The sequence below is a fragment of the Rutidosis leptorrhynchoides genome, chromosome 5 (assembly GCF_046630445.1).
Source record: "Rutidosis leptorrhynchoides isolate AG116_Rl617_1_P2 chromosome 5, CSIRO_AGI_Rlap_v1, whole genome shotgun sequence".
Taxonomy (NCBI): domain Eukaryota; kingdom Viridiplantae; phylum Streptophyta; class Magnoliopsida; order Asterales; family Asteraceae; genus Rutidosis; species Rutidosis leptorrhynchoides.
Genome location: NC_092337.1, coordinates 350,792,816 through 350,815,298, shown reverse-complemented (window position 1 = coordinate 350,815,298; position 22,483 = coordinate 350,792,816). Strand labels below are relative to the sequence as shown.

The window sequence follows — 22,483 nt, the reverse complement described above, 5'->3', positions numbered from 1 at the left end:
AAGTAAAAGTTGTATTATTTTGTAATAATAATTATTATTATAAAAATATCAATATTTATAATTACTAAGATGACATTATGATAAAACGATAATTCTAATTATGATAACTTTAATATTTACGATAATTTTTAATATTATCTTTAAAATAATAATTCTATTTAAAATAATAATAATAATAATAATAATATTTTATAGTAACAATGACATTTCTATTAAAATGATAATTTTTTTGTTAAAATGATAGTTTTAATACTAACGATACTTTTAATAATAATAGTAATGATAAAAATAATAAGAACGATAATATTATCTAAATCAATATCTTATAATATTATAATTTCATCATGATACTCTTACTAATTATTTCATAATCGTTTCGTTTAATAGCTTTTAATCGTCTTTTATATCGTGTTCATAATAATGATAATAATAGTAATCAAAATAATTAGGTGTTACAAATATTTGTTTTAATTACACTAATATTAATAATGATAGTTACTATAACATTATTAACGATAATACTAATAATTATCTTAATGATAATATAGTAATAATAATAATAACAATAACAATAACCATTTTTAAATAATGATATATATATTAATAATGATAATGATAATAATAATAATAATAACAATAATAATAATAATAATAATAATAATAATAATAATAATAATAATAATAATAATAATAATAATAATTGGATAATAATAATAATACTAATTATAACTTTAACAATAATAACGATAGTAATAATAAATAAAAAAATAACAATTTTTAATGATAAATCCCTTTTATTGATAAAGATAATAATAATGATAATAATAAGATAAAACTAGAACGACAATAAAAATGACAATAATAATAATCATTTTTAATAAAAATATCGAAAATTCAATTGATTATAACTTCTAATCCGTTCATCGAAACCATTCGATATCTAAAGGAAAAGTTCTTAATTTTTCGCTAGCTTTCCAAGGACATGCATATCTTATACCTTATCTCAACCGCAAGTGTAACTAATTCAAGATTCAACCTAACCTGTCTAAGGGCAATATCAAAAGTACAAGCATGCATAATCCTAAATACTCGAGCACTAGTCAGGGATACACTATTAGTATGTAAAAGTTAAATTATGAGTACTCATGTATCAATATTGAGATTCAATATTGCAGGAAAGGTATGTAGACGCAACAGAAATGATAAACACTGTATTGACCTCACGAGTATACCCATGAACCATACTCAATCACCTCCATAGCTATAATCCATAATTTCTTTAATCCTATCCTACTCGAAAAACAATTTCGAAATCACTCAGACAGCACTCCGTCGTAATATTTTATGTATACTAATAATATCTTGAAATAATACGGAGTAAATATATATATGTAAATCGATTGAGAGAGTTTAGAGAAAAATATTTTCAAGTTTCTATGAAATAATGAAACCTATTGAATTCTATTTATAATAGATTTTTGAATTATTAAAGTGAATTATTAAAGGATGAATTATTAAAGTGAATTATTAAAGTATGAATTATTAAAGTATGAATTATTAAAGTGAATTATTAAAGTATGAATTATTAAAGTGAATTATTAAAGTTAAAGTAAAGTAAAAATAAAGTAAAGGTAAAGTTTAAGTATAGTAAAAGTATAAAACTATGTACGTATAATACGCGTATAAATATATATAATATTAATTTAAATTGTCATATATATTTAATAAAATAAAATATAAATATCGCTATCTTTATCATACTAGTTAAGTAATGAGTTGTCAAAAGTGGTTCTAGATATTTATAAAAGTTATATACATTTTAATAATAAAGTTCTTTTTAAACTGAAAACGTTTTTGTACGTTTGAAACTAAATAGATCAATCGAGTCTTTATGAGATTCAATCTTCCACTATCCTTTGTCTAGTTCTCAATGATTGACAATTTGTTTTTATTTATAAATCACTTTACCATTTTCCGAATATTATTAAAATGGAAAGATTTCTCAAATCAACGTGGGCCTTTCAACAGAGAATTGTAATCATAATTCAATATATCAGATAATTCAATCATTTGATCTTATCTTCTAATTCCATTGATAAACATTTTGAAACAGATACAATCATATAAAGTATTTAATCTAATATTTTGTTTACGTTTCAAGTTATAATATATATACACATATACATATATAATCATATTCGTTTAATGGTTCGTGAATCGTTGGAACTTGGCCGAGGTTGAATGAATGTATGAACATAGTTTAAAATTCTTGAAATTTAACTTAACAAATATTGCTTATCGTGTCGGAAACATATAAAGATTAAAGTTAAAATTTGGTTGGAAATTTCCTGGTTGTCACAAGAACCATCAGCTGAACCAATACCTATCGATAAACAAAGGGTAAAATCTGCTCCTAGGGACAACCAGCCCTTAAGGAATGGACCCTTATTTGAGACAGCTGATGAAGATACTGTGGCAGTGATGCCAGCTGATACTAATCAGTCAGCTGGTACTGAAGACACAGCAAGGAGTGCTGTGAGTGAAGACCCAGCCAGAAGTGTGCGGCTGGGTGTAACAAGTGATGAAGACCCAACAACGGTGGATGAGCTGGGTGCTAACAAAGATACTGATTCTGTTGATACTGCTGATTTCACAGTCTGGGGCAGAGGGAGTTCAACATTTATTCAATCACCTATTCATGCCTGGACTCTTGCTTACTTTGACAGGATACTGGATGAACGTATTAACTTTTATTCAGTGGGTTCTTCTGGCATAGCAGAATCACGTATGTATCCTCCATCTTTCCCAAAATGTCATGATAAACACACTACTTGGGAAGATGATCCAGTTGCACATGGTGAGCCAGACATTAGAAATATGAACCCAGACGAAAGAGAGGCTTACAGGCTGGAGATCACTATTCCAGAACTGCTTGAACAACGAGCAGCAGCTATACCTGAAAGGATACATCACATCAGAATGCTGTACCATCCACTTGATCAGCAATTCTACATCAATGCTTTGGAATTCGGCATTGAAGTTGGTGTTTATCTATACAACAGTGGTCAAAGGCTACATACTGATGTTGAAAAAGCTCTCTTTTATGAGGCTCTGCAGCTGGACATGGATTTAAAGCAATACTGTGATGCCAGGACTACTGATGAAGGCAGACAGATGATTGCTACAACAAAATCCCTCAACATCACTGCCAATGATTATCTATTAAGTATTCAACATGACAGGCAAAGAAGGGAGGATGCTAATGCTGAATATGCTGAGAGGCTGAGGCTTCAGGAAGAAGAAGCTAAGTTGGCTGCTGATAGAAAACAAGAGGCTGAGTCCCTCAAGTTAGCTAAAGCCATTGTTAAAGAACAGGACAAGGCATTCGATGAACTGGAAGTTGCTGAGAAAGCACCTGCTGCTGCCCCTATAGATATTGCTATGTCGAGTGTTTAGTTTGCTGCTTAGTCTACTAGCACAAGGTAGACAGTATTCTTCAATCAGCACAGGATGTATACTTAGCAATTCAAGAATATCAAGTGTCTCAGCAATGAAGAACCAGCACAGCTGAAATGCAGCTTACTACACAAGACAGCTATGCTCCATTACAAGCATAGTGGTTTCCTGAGTGGTCTACATCAATCGTACTATTCAACAGAAGTCAAAGACAAAGTTGAACAGAAAAGGACACGCGTCGGCGGCTGACAAGTGACCTTACAAGATCACGTGAGAATGCAGAAGTTTAACGCATGTGCAGACATGTGTTATACTTTGTCAATGCCTAGGGAACACAACATTCTATTTGTTTAAACAAATAGTGGTGCCAAACCGAATTGGGGTGTTCCTGCAAATAGCACCAAAGAGGAAAGAGGAGAGCATGGTCTCTGATGCAGTTGTCCCCACAAGTACAGACATCCTATGTACCAGTGGACAATAGAACAATTACACGGATAATAGGACTACTATAAATTGTTGTATCCACTATTGTAACAACTAGTGGTGTGAGTTTATTTATTTAGAGTCCAAAACGTGTAATAGCTTAGAACACTCTGTAGCTATATTTAGGTAAATCTGTATCAATCAACTATCAATCCGCCAAGGATAGTTGTAATTCTTTATGATTTAATCAATTAAGAATAACCGTTGAAAAATTACCTTTGACTGTATTTAATTTACTTGCTTGAATACTAAAGTGTGTTTAACTATTAAGTTAATTAAAGAGAATTGTATTCACCCCATCTACAATACTCCTGTTGTTTATCAAGGGATCATCAGTGGACCCTACTGAATTTGACACTACCATTTGACATTTAGGGTTATTGGGGAGTCAAAATCTGACACTGTTATATTACAAAAAAGTATAAATATGTTGTGTGATGTCACAGACATGGTTAGAAACCGTCTAAAAAACATATATACTTGTACGTTTCCTATAACTCAGAAAATACTCCGTATATTTTTAGTTCACACGAGTAACAGAAACACATACACATTTTCAACTAGTCTCCCTCTCTGTCTTGCACTTTTTCAATCAAACCCTAATTTTCTATCTTCAATTAAACATTAAACATTAAACAATTAAAGTCAAGTATACTACAATAATAATAATTTATAAATTCAATTGATATATTGCAAATGACTAAGATTTGTAAGCCAGCTGAATTTTGTCCTTCATTCTACAAAGTAATTCGTTACCGTTCTTCTCCTCATCTGGTAATCTTTTATATTCCCTCCATATATAACAGAAAAAATATATATATTTGTAATTTGTATATGTATAGCAAGCTGCTTAATTTGTTAAAAAGGCATTTACTTTTTACAGTGTCCGGTTTTATATTAATTAACTGTGATATAATTCATTGTATTTGGAGTTTGAATTTGGTTACCGAATTTTATTTATCTGAAATTAATTTTAATTTGTTTGCAGTTCTTGCCAAATGCTTTTGTAAAGAGATTTTTAGAAAAGATCCCTGAAAACCCAATAATCAGGACTGTAGCAGGGGACCATTGTTGGAAGTTGAAGTTGGTAAAGATTGATGATAAGTACTGTTTTGCTGATGGGTGGGTTGAATTAGTCAAAGATGTCAAATTGGGTCCTAAGGATATGGTTGTATTTTGGCTAGTTGATCCTTTTACCTTTCAAGCTTCATTTCTTGATAAACATGGGTGTTGTAAAGATCTCACCTTTAACAAAACCAGTTAAGTTTCTCTCTTAATCTCTCAGTCTGTTGTTTCTTTCCCTTCTAATTTTGTGTATTGCAGATGCTCATGATAATGATGATGTTGCTAATGGTCATGATCATGATGATGTTGCTGATGGTCATGATAATGATGATGTTGCTGATGGTCATGATCATGATGATGATGCCGATGGTGATGATAATGATGATGAAAATGGTGTTGATGATGTTGAAGTTTTGCAAGATAAGTACTTATGCTTTCAAAAGACCATTGAGAAAAGCCACATATATATCATGGTAATGCACATGAATCCTTTATCTTAAGAGTTTAAATTACCTTATTATACCAATGGTACTATCTGTATGTTGTGTTCTCAAAGTTTATACCTTTATGTAGATTTACCATCTAAAACTGTATAATCAAAAGTAATTATTGTTAATTTCTTTTTATTTTTATTATCCACCAAAGCATTTGCTATAATATCTTGTAATTAGTTATACATTATGGTATGTAAGGTAGGTGTAAGTTAGTACATAACTCTTGAATTTATTTTGATTATTTCTTTTGTGTGGCATAAATCTCCTTTGTAATACATGGTACATGACAGACTATACATGAGGTTTGAAAATTGATTGCGGTAACAAACAGTTTTTAGTGTAATTTCGCATGATAAAATTGATTTTAATTACCTGACTTATAATAACAAATGGACTTTTTTATGTCGGGTGTAGTGGTTGCCGAGGAAATTTGTGAGAGCTGCGGGACTAGAAAAGGAAACGAAGATAATGCTAAAGGACCATGAGGGAAAAGAATGGATTATGGATATTAAGATTGAAATTCACGGTTCGATAACCAAACATAGGTTATCATCTGGGTGGTCGAAACTTCGTGATTATCACCAATTATCAGAAGGTGATATATGTTTATTCAAGTTCAATAAAAAAGAAGGCGTTTTAAATTTAACACAAGTGCTTAAGAGTAAAAAAGCTAAAAAGAAAGCAGATTCAGTAGAGGAGATGAAGAAAAATATCGGAAGGCCACAATCTTATGGTGGCGGTGGTGGTGCGAATGTTGAAAATGAAAATGAGCCGAAAGTAATTAAGAAAAAAAGAGGAAGGCCACCTTTGAAAAAACAAATTCCTGGTTGTGGTGGGGTTAAGATTATAGATGTAACGGTCCCAAATGTGGTTGAGGTGAAAAGAAAGAGAGGACGACCGCCAGTTCATAAATATGGATCTGGCGGTCGTCCTGTGGAGGGGAAAAGGAAGAGAGGAAGGCCGCCCGCTTCAGAAAAGTTGAGGTGAAAATTGAAAATGAGACGGAGTAATTTGGTACAAGCTTATAACTGAGCTTTCTTGATGATGGTTGTAACTAACTTGCAATTGCTAGCTGGTTAGATAATCAAGATGTGGTATTTAATTTGTTTGAATATTTGTGTTTTCTATGAAAACTTAATCGTAGCTCGTGATTGAATTGTGAGACAGACTTGTATATAAGTAAAAAAAACAAAGAATTAAACAAAAGCATATCAGGTAATGAATGGTACAAGTGGCTTATTCAAGCTTATCAAGATGTCGAGGTATGATGTATGGAGCTCCAATGGATGGTGATGAAAACGGTGCAAAGGTAAAGGTTGAAAATGTGTCTAAGAGTACCAGGAGTCGTTCAATGTTAAATCTTGGTGTTAAGCTTAACACTGGGATTTAACATTGAGGTCAAAACAGGAGAAATCGTTCAGTGTTAAATCATTAATTAATTGTTTTTTAACACTTTTAATAATATTACTAGTGAAATGACCCGTGGAACCACGAGTTTGTTTAAACGAAACAGTTTAATGATATGTTTTATGTATTAAGGGAACGTAAATGCTAAAATCATTTAGTTTAATAACCCGTGGAATCACATAGTCCGACTAAGAAACTCGTCAGCTGAACATTTCATCAAACACCAAAAATGCATATTAAACAATCCACATCTAATCATAAGAGATAATATTGGTTGTCATTTTATTTTAAAAGTGTAAATTAAAATTTAAATTTAGAATTTGTTTACTTTTGCCTAGTTTTTATATCTTCTCGTACCCAATTCAAAATAATTAATTAAAATAATTCAAAAATATTTAATTTTAATAATTAAAATAATTATTAATAAGATTTAATAATAATAATTAATTAATAAGATTTAATTTTAATTCAAAATTATTTAGATTAATGACATTACTCATCATGCTTAGATTTTTTTCTTTTTCTTTTTAATTTTTTTTACAAAGAATTTGCCTAATAATGAGATCATTATTATAGGATTTTAATATTAACTATAGATTTGTTTGGTTGGTGATTTAACGGTGATTTAACACTGGAGGGGAGTCGTGTGCACCGGTGTCCCCGGTGTTAAATCTCTTAACACATTGTTAGCCTGGTAACTGTAACGACCCTGGATTTTCCAACGTTAATTAATAATTATTATTATTAATACTTGTGATTAAACGAATGTATGTTATTACATTTACTTGTTGCCATGATTAACTGTACTTGACTTTTAAATGCCCGAAACGTCTTTGTGACACACGAAACTTTCACGAATAATATTTTTAGAATATTATTTACATTCATGATTAAATTTATTAATCATTTTAATTAACTAAGACTATTAGTTAATTACTTGGGCTTTAATTGGTTTAACTTGTGAATTATTGAACTTGGGCTTTGATTAGTGTAATGGACTTATGACTTTGGGCTTATAAGCCCACCCTACCTTCTAAGTGGACTAACTAGCCCACTCTCCCACTTGTAAGTATTATTTGAACATGAACTAGTTGGTTAAGGCATTAGGAATCTAGTTAACATGTAATCCCCATGCATGGCCATCTAATAACCAACCTTTTTAGCTTTTACATGCTTGTAACCAACAAACAACTCCCTCCCCTTTGTCCTTGCAGCTGGCCGACGGTTTAGAGTCCCTTTAGGGGTGTTTTTGCTTTCATTTTTCATTACTTCATTCCTTGATTACTCTCTCAAAAGCACACACACAAAATACTTGTAATTTCTCTCAAACATTCTCTCACCTTTTGCTCTCAAGTGTGAGTATTCTTTCAAGTTTTTCTCTTCTTTTCTTCTTGCTAAAACCGAATATATACAACCCTTAATTCATCATCATCTTGGTTCTTTGTTGTTATTTGTTTGTAGTTGTTAGTTGTTGCTACTTTGTTACTTACTTACATATACAAGAATCAAACTCATTAGTTTCATTCTTCATAATATCTTGAATTTTCAAGAACACAAGAACATAAACTTATTAGTTTATGATTCTACATTTATTGTTTCAAAAGTTTGTAAGTTCATAGTTGTTAAATTCATACTTGTAAGTCATGTTAGTAGACTTTAAAGTTTACTTTCTTAAAGATCAAACTTTGGTTTCAATCTTTTAAGTATGAACAAACCATGAACTAATTACTTTTTTACTTAGTTTACTTCTTCATTCTTGCACTTTAATTTCATGTAATTAGTTTAAATGGTCATGTACTACAAGTTAGTCTTGATCTCATTAATCTTGAACTAAAAGTTAACTTTGAAAGTTCAAGAACACACAAATAAGTTTTCTTTAAATATAACTTTGTACACTTATGTTAGATCTAGACTTTTGAGTCTTGGATCTTCAAGATCAAACTAAGAACTATGTTCTACAACTTAAGATCTTGATTTCATAAGTTCACTTTCAAGTTTGTAACTTATTATTAGTCATAAAATTCATGTATGTGTAGATCTAAGACTTTGATGTAACTTTGGTTCATCAAAACACTTGCAAAACTTAAGTGAGTTGTGCTTCATGTCTCAGACTTACACTTTGGTTATGATGGTCAAACCATGGTAAAGATGATGTAAACACATCAATGAGTTGTACACTTGAAGCTATATGCATCAAGGACGAGAACCATGATGAACATCAAGCACCAAAACCCACCGGAACCCATTTATCTTTCTGTTTCTGTTTACAGCCTACTGTTCTGCTGTTTCTGTAACATACCAGTAAACCTGGGCTGCTGTAACCTTAATTTTCATATATATCTTTTCGAGTAGATAACTTTTCATATAGAACTCGACTTAATCCGAGTTACGGTTTAGGATTTATGGCCCTCCGATCGTCACTATGTCCTTTAACGTTGTACAGAAATTTCTGACCTACTCGCACTTAGACCGTCGCCACGGTCAAACGAAGACGAGTTTCCTTCTTTAAATTTTACCACACTTAAAGGACTCGTATACGGAGCCATGGCCACTGGTCTCACCTTAATTCAGTAAGGGTAGAGGCCGTGGTGACTGACTGAATTCAGCCTTTGTTTTAAACTACTTTCAAGAACGAAACTTACTTTACGCCTTTTGTTTGATGATGAATGATGATGACCTTTAAGACCTTATTTACATACTTTTAAACCTATTCGGACGATTTACTGACTTAGTACTGTTTGACTTAGGTCGAGGATTCGTTGGACCTTTCAGACCAATTACTTGCACACTTTTCCCGACTCGACTTTTACCGCTACTATATCATTGTGAGTTATAGCATCCCTTTTTACTTTAACTTATTTTGGGAACTGAAAATACATGCGGATTTTATGTTTTACATACTAGGCACGAGTACTTAAACTTATATATGTGTGGGTTATACAACGGCAGAAACATTCCCTTTAGCTCGGTAACGTTTAATCATTGGTTTTTGAACCGTGAACGCGAATCTTAGATATGGATCCATAGGGTTTGACATCCCCACTCGGGCTAGTAGCGCTAGCATTTAACGAGTGTTTAATACTTCGTAGACATACGCACTTGCCAAGTGTACTTTCAGGGGGTATAAACGTTAAGTTAGTTACCAAGTGCCCACGGTTAACATATACTTTATCATACTGTTTTGAAACGCTCTTTGTAGCACTGAAATCTCGTGGCCTACCTTACTTACTGTTATACTTAAACTATAGCTCACCAACCTTTGTGTTGACATTTTAAAGCATGTTTTTCTCAGGTGCTTGAGGTTAGCTTCCGCTGTGTACTAGTCGTGCTGTAGACACCCGCTGCTTAGAGTTGTTATCGCATGAACTACTTTATTTTGCATTCAAACATTAGTACTTTTGAACTATGACTTGTAACGACCGTTGTGGTCACATACACTTATTATTTGCTTCTACTTAGTGAAGCATGCTTTTGGATTGTAAAACATTCGATGTTGGTTTAGACATCACCTTATTAATGAATGCAAACTCTTTTTGAAAACGCATATAGTACTTAACCTTGTAATGATCCTGTTGTTGATGATTCGTACACGATGGTTTTGTACGGGGCATCACATTTTGGTATCAGGGCATTGGTTGTTGGGAATTAGGTTGCATTAGTGAGTCTAAGACCGACCCGAGTAGGATTCACTAATAGGACTAATCTACAACTTACTAGTTTACGTGTTTCTGCTGAACTTACTGCATGCTGCTGTTTACTTTTACTGCTATATGCCGTATACTATTACATGATTTCACTACTGCATGCTATTATCTGCTTTCGATTGCATGATACTTGTCGTTATTGCCATGCTACTTATTGTTATACATGATTTAAACTGTTGGCCTAATACGTGCTTGCTTTATGACTTACTGACATGGAAAATTTATTTTTCCTTGTTCAGATGTCGGATGTTCCACCTGCTATCGTTTTGGGCAGTTTAGACTCTTCAGCTACCCCACCTACCACCGTTGCCGATCCACCAATCCCGATACGCACGAGTGACCCCGGCGCTTCATCTTCCGGGACTAGCAGCCAGCCGCCTGCACCAGTGGCTACTATTGATGGACACGTGGACCTTACGGAGATTCCAGCTCCGTCTGCTTCCGGACCCTCGGAGCCACAGCCCCGCATCGGTGGTGTTGTGATTCCCGCGGAGTTCGGGGAAGGGCCATTCCGTAACCATATGCGCATGCCGTGCCGACGCGCTGCTAATGGACGTTTAGTGCCGATTCCGCCATTCAGATACAGACAGATGATGGCCGCTCATGGACGACCAGTTCAGCCACCCGTGTCACCACCACATGATTCTGATGATCCTTCATCTGATGACTCCTCTACAGATGACTCCAGTGACTCCGACGAAGAGAACCTTGATGACGTACCTATACAGGCACCCTCCACCCCGCCGAAGAAGTGGTACCGTCCTGATGGCACCGTCATTCCAGGGGTGAATGGAGGTCGTGCTTTCACTGACGCTTTTGGTCGGCGTCGGAGGGTTACTGCCCGTAAACGGCGTGTGTCGTACCCTGCCGACCCACAGATACGTAAGGTTCCCCGTTACGTACTGACAATTTCTGGAGCCGGGACATCTGCACCCCGTTTCGTGCGGTCTGTACCATCCGCTCCACCGGCCCCACCTGCACCACCAGCACCGCCCGCCCCACCAGCTCCCATTGTCGAGGAATTGACAAGGAAGGTGGGAATCCTTCGAGCTCGGGTTACTGAGCTCGAGGAGCAGTTGGCTCAGGTTTTAGACATCCTACACCCACCTTCACCGTAGGACCTTTTGTATTAGATTTCATGATGTAATCTAGTTGTAGTTTCATATTTCACTTATGTAATGTACGAATCTATCATGATGTATGAAACTTATCATTAATGAATGGAAACTTTGTGATGTTACTTTTTGCACAAGTGTTCTATTTACGTTACTGTATGGTGTTTTGCGGTACTTGTATCAACTTGCGTTACTTAATTAACATGTGTTGTGCTGTTTACATGTTGGTTGTTATATACTATATTATTATATATTGAATGCTGGATTTTGACTTGAGTCAAAATGTTTGTATAGAACACCATGGCTAACGGTCGATCCACACCTACTGCTGCTCAAATTGAAGAGATGATCCAAGAACGTATAGCCGCAGCCCTAGCAGAAAGAAACCTCCAAGCTCCACCGCCACCACCACCGGTTATCCCACCCGTTCGAAATGGGTGTACTTACAAGGAATTCTAGAGCTGCAAACCACATAACTTCAGTGAAACCGAGGGACCGGTTGGTCTCACCAGATGGTTCGAGAAACTTGAATCAGTATTCCGAGTTAGCAACTGTTCGGAGGACAGCAAAACCAAATTTGCTTCTTGCACGCTATCTGACGGCGCGCTCACGTGGTGGAACACAATGGCACAGGCACAAGACATTGATGAGGCGTATGCTACGCCTTAAATGTGCTATGATTGAGGAGTATTGTCCAAGAACCGAAATCCAAAAGATGGAGATGGAATTCATGCAGTTAAAGGCCGTTGGGAACGACCTTGATAGTTACAACAGGAGATTTTTGGAGTTAGCCCTGATGTGTCCGACAATGGTCACCCAAGAATTCAAGCGAATGGAGAGATACTTCTGGGGACTCCCTAAGAGAATTAAGGGGAAAGTCACCTCATCCAAGCCACCGAATGTTCCCGAAGCGATGCGCATGGCGCATACTTTAATGAATCAGATAACCATCGATGAACCGGAGAAAACTAAGTCTGAAGCGGGTACTAGTGAGAAGCGCAAATGGGATAACCACAACAACAACAACAACAACAACAACAACAGGGGAAGGAACTATGAACAGAACCCGGCGAAACGACATGAGGGTTTCAGAGGAAACAACAACGGTGGAAACCCTAACCCCAACAACAACACCAACTCCAACCCGAACTACAAGGGAACCCTACCTTAATGCAAGAGGTGTTACAAACACCACACTGGGTATTGCAATGTTGTCTGCGAGAAGTGCCAATGGGCTGGACATATCGGGAAAGACTGCAAGGTCACCACTTTGAATGGGAAGCCGAACACCAATGGACCGAAGAAGTGCTACGAATGCGGACAGATGCCCAAATAAGCAAAAAGACGGAGGACCACCCCGTGGTAGAGCTTTTAATGTTAATGCAAGGGATGCACGCGATAACCCCGACTTGGTGACAGGTATATTCAAAATCAACAATCTTTTAGCTTTTGTCTTGTTTGATACCGGTGCGGATAGAAGTTATGTATGTAGACATTTTTGCGATAAGATTAATTGGTCGTTAGTCCCGTTAAAAGAGAGTATGCTTGTCGAGGTCACCAACGGTAAACTTGAGAAAGTTGACCATATTAGTCGTGGAGCTATTATCAACATAGCTGGTGTAGATTTCAAGATTGATTTGATACCAATCAAATTGGGAAGTTTTGACGTGATCATCGGTATGGATTGGTTGAGCAAGATAAGGGCCGATATTATCTGCGGAGATAAAACACTTCGTATACCACATGGAGACGGTGAGCCACTGATCATCTACGGAGAAAGATGTACCTCGAAGTTGAACCTCATTAGTTGTGTGAAAGCGCAAAAGATTATGAAGAAGGGACGTCTTGCTGTCCTAGCACATGTGAAAGCGGTAGAAACTGAGGTGAAGAGCGTGAATGACGTTCGAATTGTGAACGAATTTTCCGATGTCTTCCCAGAGGAATTGCCTGGATTGCCGCCGCAGAGAGTAGTAGAGTTTCAGATTGATTTAGTGCCAGGAGCTGCACCTGTAGCTCGCGCACCTTATAGACTCGCACCTTCCGAGATGCAAGAATTACAGAGTCAACTACAAGAACTACTTGACCGTGGATTTATCCAACCAAGCTTCTCGTCTTGGGGCGCACCTTTGTTGTTTGTGAAGAAGAAGGATGGATCCTTTCGTATGTGTATCGACTACCGTGAGCTCAACAAATTGACTATCAAGAATCGGTATCCTCTTCCACGAATTGACGATCTTTTTGATCAACTACAAGGATTGAGCGTTTACTCAAAGATCAATTTGCGATCCGGTTATCACCAGTTGAGGGTAAAGGAAAGTGACGTGATGAAAACCGCATTCAGGACCCGTTATGGTCATTATGAGTTTCTCGTGATGCCATTCGGTTTGACAAATGCACCTTCCGTGTTTATGGACCTCATGAATCGTGTCTGCAAGCCGTACTTGGATAAGTTTGTTATTGTCTTCATAGATGATATCCTCATCTACTCTAAGAGCGAAGAAGAGCATGAGCAACACCTCCGACTGGTACTTGAACTCTTGAGACAAGAGCAACTTTACGCCAAATTCTCCAAGTGTGAATTTTGGTTGAAGGAAGTTCAATTTCTGGGTCATGTTGTGAGCGACCAGGGTATCAAAGTTGACCCCGCCAAGATTGAAGCCATCAGCAAGTGGGAGACCCCCACTACTTCAACTCATATTCGCCAATTTCTAGGTCTCGCCGGTTACTACCGAAGGTTCATTGAAGGATTTTCTCTAATTGCGCGTCCTTTGACCGCACTGACTCACAAGGGTAAGAAGTTCATTTGGGAACCCGCACACGAATCAGCATTCCAAACCTTGAAGAAGAAGTTGACCACCGCACCTATCCTATCACTTCCTGAAGGCAGTGACAACTTTGTTGTTTATTGTGATGCATCGAAGAGTGGTTTTGGTTGTGTACTAATGCAACGATCAAAGGTTATTGCCTATGCTTCTCGTTAACTGAAGATTCACGAGCAGAACTACACTACTCACGATCTTGAACTTGGAGCCGCTGTCTTTGCGATCAAATTTTGGAGATACTATTTGTATGGAACTAAGAGCATTATCTTCACCGATCACAAGAGTCTCCAGCACATCTTTGATCAGAAGCAACTGAATATGAGACAGCGCCGATGGATCGAGACGCTCAACGACTACGATTGTGAACTCCGTTATCACCCTGGCAAGGCCAATGTTGTAGCTGACGCTTTAAGCCGAAAGGAGAGGACGGCACCTCTTCGTGTTAGGGCTCTGAACATCACCATCTATTCGAACCTCAATAGTCAGATCAGAGTAGCCCAAGATGAGGCTCTCAAGGAGGAGAATATATCTCATGAACATTTGAACATACTTGTCTCTCGATTCGAGGTTAGGGAGTCTGGACTCCGATGTTATGCCGGAAGAATTTGGGTACCTCTTTATGGAGATCTACGGAACCTCATACTTGATGAAGCACACAAATCAAGATATTCGATTCATCCTGGAGCGGGCAAAATGTACCACGACCTTAAAGAACAGTATTGGTGGCCGAATCTTAAGAAGGACGTTGCGACTTATGTTGGTAAGTGTTTGACTTGCTCGAAGGTTAAAGCAGAGCATCAGAAATCCCACAATGGAAGTGGGAACATATAACAATGGATTTCATTACTAAGCTGCCGAAGACGGTGGGCGGATACGATACCATTTGGGTTATTGTTGACCGCCTTACCAAATCTGCACACTTCCTAGCGATGAAGGAAACTGATACAATGGAAAGACTTGCTCAATTATACATCAAGGAGGTTGTATCTCGTCATGGTGTACCTTTATCGATCATCTCAGATCGCGATCCCCGTTTTGCTTCTAGATTTTGGCGTTCTTTGCAAGAAGCCTTGGGAACTCGTCTTGACATGAGTACTGCTAATCACCCTCAGACTGACGGGCAAAGTGAACGAACAATTCAGACCTTGGAGGACATGTTGCGTGCATGTGTTATTGACTTCGGAAAGGCCTGGGAAAGGCATTTGCCACTCGCCGAATTCTCGTACAACAACAGTTATCACTCGAGCATTAATGCCGCACCTTTCGAAGCGTTGTATGGCCGTAAGTGCCGATCTCCTATTTGTTGGGCCGAAGTAGGCGAAAAGCAAATCACCGGACCCGAGGTAGTCCACGAAACCACGGAGAAGATTGCTCAGATTCAAGCTAGACTTAAGACTGCCCGCGATCGTCAGAAGAGTTATGCCGATCTTAAACATAAGGACTTTGAATTCAACGTGGGCGACCGTGTAATGTTAAAGGTTGTACCTTGGAAAGGTGTGATCCGTTTTGGAAAACGTGGAAAGTTAAACTCACGATACATTGGTCCTTTTGAAATCTTGGGACGTGTTGGACCCGTTGCATACCGTTTGGATCTACCAACACAATTGAGCTCAGTTCATCCTACCTTCCATGTGTCAAACTTGAAGAAGTGTCTTGCTGCACCTGAACTTATCATACCATTGGAAGAACTTACAATTGACGACAAACTCCACTTTGTGGAAGAACCAGTTGAGATTATGGATTGAGATCAAAACTTTGAAATGCAACAAGATTCCGATCGTCCGAGTACGATGGAATGCCAAACGAGGACCTGAGTTTACTTGAGAGCGAGAGGATCAAATGATGCGGAAGTATCCTCACCTTTTCCCGACTCCTCCATCTACCTCAGCTTAAATTTCGAGAAGAAATTTTCTTTAACAGGTGGATAATGTAACGACCCTGGATTTTCCAACGTTAATTAATAATTATTATTATTAATACTTGTGATTAAACGAATGTATGTTATTACATTTACTTGTTGCCATGATTAACCGTACTTGACTTTTAAATGCCCGAAACGTCTTTGTGACACAAGAAACTTTCATGAATACTATTTTTAGAATATTATTTACATTCATGATTAAATTTATTAATCATTTTAATTAACTAAGACTATTAGTTAGTTACTTGGGCTTTAATTGGTTTAACTTGTGAATTATTGAACTTGGGCTTTGATTAGTGTAATGGACTTATGAATTTGGGCTTATAAGCCCACCCTACCTTCTAAGTGGACTAACTAGCCCACTCTCCCACTTGTAAGTATTATTTGAACATGAACTAGTTGGTTAAGGCATTAGGAATCTAGTTAACATGTAATCCCCATGCATGGCCATCTAATAACCAACCTTTTTAGCTTTTACATGCTTGTAACCAACAAACAACTCCCTCCCCTTTGTCCTTGCAGCTGGCCGACGGTTTAGAGTCCCTTTAGGGGTGTTTTTGCTTTCATTTTTCATTACTTCATTCCTTGATTACTCTCTCAAAAGCACACACACAAAATACTTGTAATTTCTCTCAAACATTCTCTCACCTTTTGCTCTCAAGTGTGAGTATTCTTTCAAGTTTTTCTCTTCTTTTCTTCTTGCTAAAACCGAATATATACAACCCTTAATTCATCATCATCTTGGTTCTTTGTTGTTATTTGTTTGTAGTTGTTAGTTGTTGCTACTTTGTTACTTACTTACATATACAAGAATCAAACTCATTAGTTTCATTCTTCATAATATCTTGAATTTTCAAGAACACAAGAACATAAACTTATTAGTTTATGATTCTACATTTATTGTTTCAAAAGTTTGTAAGTTCATAGTTGTTAAATTCATACTTGTAAGTCATGTTAGTAGACTTTAAAGTTTACTTTCTTAAAGATCAAACTTTGGTTTCAATCTTTTAAGTATGAACAAACCATGAACTAATTAATTTTTTACTTAGTTTACTTCTTCATTCTTGCACTTTAATTTCATGTAATTAGTTTAAATGGTCAAGTACTACAAGTTAGTCTTGATCTCATTAATCTTGAACTAAAAGTTAACTTTGAAAGTTCAAGAACACACAAATAAGTTTTCTTTAAATATAACTTTGTACACTTATGTTAGATCTAGACTTTTGAGTCTTGAATCTTCAAGATCAAACTAAGAACTATGTTCTACAACTTAAGATCTTGATTTCATAAGTTCACTTTCAAGTTTGTAACTTATTATTAGTCTTAAAATTCATGTATGTGTTGATCTAAGACTTTGATGTAACTTTGGTTCATCAAAACACTTGCAACACTTAAGTGATTTGTGCTTCATGTCTTAGACTTACACTTTGGTTATGATGGTCAAACCATGGTAAAGATGATGTAAACACATCAATGAGTTGTACACTTGAAGCTATATGCATCAAGGACGAGAACCATGATGAACATCAAGCACCAAAACCCACCGGAACCCATTTATCTTTCTGTTTCTGTTTACAGCCTACTGTTCTGCTGTTTCTGTAACATACTAGTAAACCTGGGCTGCTGTAACCTTAATTTTCATATATATCTTTTCGAGTAGATAACTTTTCATATAGAACTCGACTTAATCCGATTTACGGTTTAGGATTTATGGCCCTCCGATCGTCACTATGTCCTTTAACGTTGTGCAGAAATTTCTGACCTACTCGCACTTAGACCGTCGCCACGGTCAAACGAAGACGAGTTTCCTTCTGTAAATTTTACCACACTTAAAGGACTCGTATACGGAGCCATGGCCACTGGTCTCACCTTAATTCAGTAAGGGTAGAGGCCGTGGTGACTGACTGAATTCAGCCTTTGTTTTAAACTACTTTCAAGAACGAAACTTACTTTACGCCTTTTGTTTGATGATGAATGATGATGACCTTTAAGACCTTATTTACATACTTTTAAACCTATTCGGACGATTTACTGACTTAGTACTGTTTGACTTAGGTTGAGGACTCGTTGGACCTTTCAGACCAATTACTTGCACACTTTTCCCGACTCGACTTTTACCGCTACTATATCATTGTGAGTTATAGCATCCATTTTTACTTTAACTTATTTTGGGAACTGAAAATACATGCGGATTTTATGTTTTACATACTAGGCACGAGTACTTAAACTTATATATGTGTGGGTTATACAACGGCAGAAACATTCCCTTTAGCTTGGTAACGTTTAATCATTGGTTTTTGAACCGTGAACGCGAATCTTAGATATGGATCCATAGGGTTTGACATCCCCACTCGGGCTAGTAGCGATAGCATTTAACGAGTGTTTAATACTTCGTAGACATACGCACTTGCCAAGTGTACTTTCAGGGGGTATAAACGTTAATTTAGTTACCAAGTACCCACGGTTAACATATACTTTATCATACTGTTTTGAAACGCTCTTTGTAGCACTGAAATCTCGTGGCCTACCTTACTTACTGTTATACTTAAACTATAGCTCACCAACCTTTGTGTTGATGTTTTAAAGCATGTTTTTCTCAGGTGCTTGAGGTTAGCTTCCGCTGTGTACTAGTCGTGCTGTAGACACCCGCTGCTTAGAGTTGTTATCTCATGAACTACTTTATTTTGCATTCAAACATTAGTACTTTTGAACTATGACTTGTAACGACCGTTGTGGTCACATACACTTATTATTTGCTTCTACTTAGTGAAGCATGCTTTTGGATTGTAAAACATTCGATGTTGGTTTAGACATCACTTTATTAATGAATGCAAACTCTTTTTGAAAACGCATATAGTACTTAACCTTGTAATGATCCTATTGTTGATGATTCGTACACGATGGTTTTGTACGGGGCATCACAGTAACGGTGATGTATTTAACATCGATTTAACACCAGAGGGGATTCGTGCGCATCAGTGTCCATGGTGTTAAATCTCTTTAACGGTGGCAATTTGGTTCGACTCCTAGAGCTCTTGGAGTGTTGGATTCTGAACAAGCATGTTGTTTACTTGTAATCATCCTCATCATCATCTATAGTTTCTATTAAAATCCTATAATGATGATGTCATTATTAGGCTAATTCTTTTGTTAAGAAAAAATCTAAAAGAAAAAGAAAAAAACCTAAGCCCTTAAACTGATGTCCTTAATCTAATTAATTACTAATAAAATTAAATTTACTTACTTATTTATTTCATGTTTTTCAGGGAAAAAATCCACTCTCATTAATTATTAATTATTACGAGTAATTGTTCACGCGTGAATTAAGCTAAATGTAAATATAGATCAACAATTAGAAATTTATTGGATTAAGAAGGTGTGTGTATGAGTTAAATTAGTATTTTAATCCGATGATCAAATGTATGGCCGGCGATATGTGCGTAAATTTTTATACATTAGGGATTGGTGATGAGGATTATTGATTTGTTGACTTGTGAAGTTGACCCACCCCAATGATCATATGTACAACTGTAACAACCCAAACTAATAACCAACCGATTACGCGAAACAAAAAAAAATATATTTTTTTTATTTCAGGAGAGTGCGCCACGCGCACCACCTCAGGGTGCGCGGGGCGCATAGGCCCAATTCAGTTCTGTCCGATTTTGTCCATTTTCAAATAAAGATCTCTCACTTCCCGACATATTTAGACGAAACGCTTTTCACAACATGTTATAATGGTTAAAACTCACACGATTCAATAATAAAATAAGTTTTACGAAACCGGGTCCACATATGCCGTAATACGAGTTTCGTACAAAAATATGAGTTTCGACTATACTAGTTTAAATTCCAAACGACACTATAAGCATGGTGTTTGGGGGTTAAACTACCCAAATCTTGGTCGAACTCCAAAAGCTATAACATCCAAAAGCGTCCCCTAACAAACAAACGGGATCTCTAATCCGAACGAATGCCCTTACCCTTGTTTCCGCCGGAGCATATAAAAAGATAAACAACGAGAGGGTAAGCAAAGCTTAGTGAATGCAATAATTATACCTATATATATATATATATATATATATATATATATATATATATATATATATATATATATATACCTACATGCAATCACTTACACATATACCGCATACAAGCTAGCAATACAATTAGCATACCATCTCATGTACAAAGCTAATAATCTCCAACAAACCGCAACTAGCGTAATCAATAATATATAATCGACATAATACAATATGCTACAAAACAATACACAACCATGGTTAACCATTCACGCGTCATGGTGCTACCGGCTCTTTGGTTCACACCATACGCATCGGTTATGATGCTACCGGCTCTTTGGTTCACATCACAACCCGAGTCATACTCACGTTAAAGTGCTGCCGGCTCTCTGGTTCACACTCTAACAACTCATGCCGTAGTGCTACCGGCTCTTTGGTTCACACTACAACACACATACTATGACGCTACCGGCTCTTTGGTTCACATCATAGCACAATCACACATACTATGGCACTACCGGCTCTTTGGTTCATACCATAGCATACAAATAAATACATTATATACATACGCATATAATCACTCCACTCACCTTAACGCCTTTGGTGAATGTTTTATACTTTCGCAAGCTTCAAGACAAAGTACCTAATACAATAAGGTCAACACACAAACTAGTTGGATTAAATACCAACAATTCACTTATGTGTATTTAATGACTTAAATGCATTAAATGTCCCATTATCGCCAAAACCATCCCATTAAGGTCAAGACCATCATTAACCACTAAAAGCTAGTGCTTAAGGTCCAACACACTAACTAATACACATTTAGGGTATTTCATACCCTTCTTTCCCCACTAGGTCAATCGTTACTCTTTTGACCATTTTAAAGCCAACACACCCATTTCAGGTCATCCACTAACCCACATAATAACCATTCATTTATTAACTAGGTGTGCTAGTAATTAACTAACCAATTATGACTCATAAACTCATTTATGATTTCAAAACTCTAGGTTAGCAATTCTTGAGTCCTCATGACTCGATCTTACCCAAGAACACCCAAAATCACCAAATATGGGTTTTATGTTCTTTATTTACCCAAACCCTAACCCATACATAATTCAAAGTAAGGAAATCCAAGTTAGAACATACCACTACAACCAAAACATAGCTAGAGAGGAGATGAACAACTTTATAACTCGAGCTAAGACTCAAAACTAGCTCCTTCTTCCTTTGCTTGAGCTTTCTAACACAAGAATCTCACTCTCTCTCTCTCTCTCTCTCTAAAATTGAAGTGGATAGGATAAGGTTGTTGGAAATGGAGTGAATGATACCCCATAATCTGACCTACTGGCCTTAAACTCGTCCACAAGTGAAATTACCAAAAAGCCCTTCAAAATATCTGATTAAAAGAACAGAATTCGCCTACAGTGAAGAGTGCGCCACGCGCACCCCTATGTGTGCGCTGAGCGCACCAAGCTCAGATCACTCTCTGACCTCTATTTAAATACACAAGGTCACCCACACTTCATGTGCTCTATATACGTCTCTGTTTAATAAATATTAGGGTCTTACAACTCTCCCCCACTTGAATCGGAGCGCGTCCTCGCGATCCAAGCCGCATGACAAGAGGGAAGGTAAACCAATACGAACTCTTCGGGCTCCCAAGTAAACTCGGAACCTTTACTACGACGCCATTGAACTTTAAAAGTTCTCACCTCTTTATTTCTCAACTTTTTGACCTTCTCATCGAGTATAGGAATCGGCTCCTCAATATACTCTAACTTATTGTTTAGCTCAATCTCGTCTAAAGGTACCCAAGATTAATCATCCGCAAGACACTTACGGAGATGGGAAACATGAAATGTATTATGGATCCCCGCAAGCTCTTCGGGTAATTTCAAACGATACGCGACTTCACCAACACGAGCTAAAATTTTAAAAGGACCAATAAACCGAGGAGCTAACTTTCCCCTTTTTCGAAACCGAATAAC

The 22,483-nt window shown here is 36.6% G+C and overlaps 1 protein-coding gene across 1 annotated transcript; it reads left to right on the top strand.

Moving 5' to 3' along the window:
• Window positions 1-4,482: 4,482 nt before the first annotated feature.
• On the top strand, window positions 4,483-6,819 carry LOC139847851 (uncharacterized). The gene is made up of 4 exons (XM_071837580.1): window positions 4,483-4,713; window positions 4,928-5,198; window positions 5,263-5,477; window positions 5,913-6,819. The coding sequence occupies exons 1-4, from the start codon at window positions 4,636-4,638 to the stop codon at window positions 6,483-6,485; spliced, it is 1,137 nt and encodes a 378-aa protein (XP_071693681.1). The 5' UTR covers window positions 4,483-4,635; the 3' UTR covers window positions 6,486-6,819.
• Window positions 6,820-22,483: the final 15,664 nt, after the last annotated feature.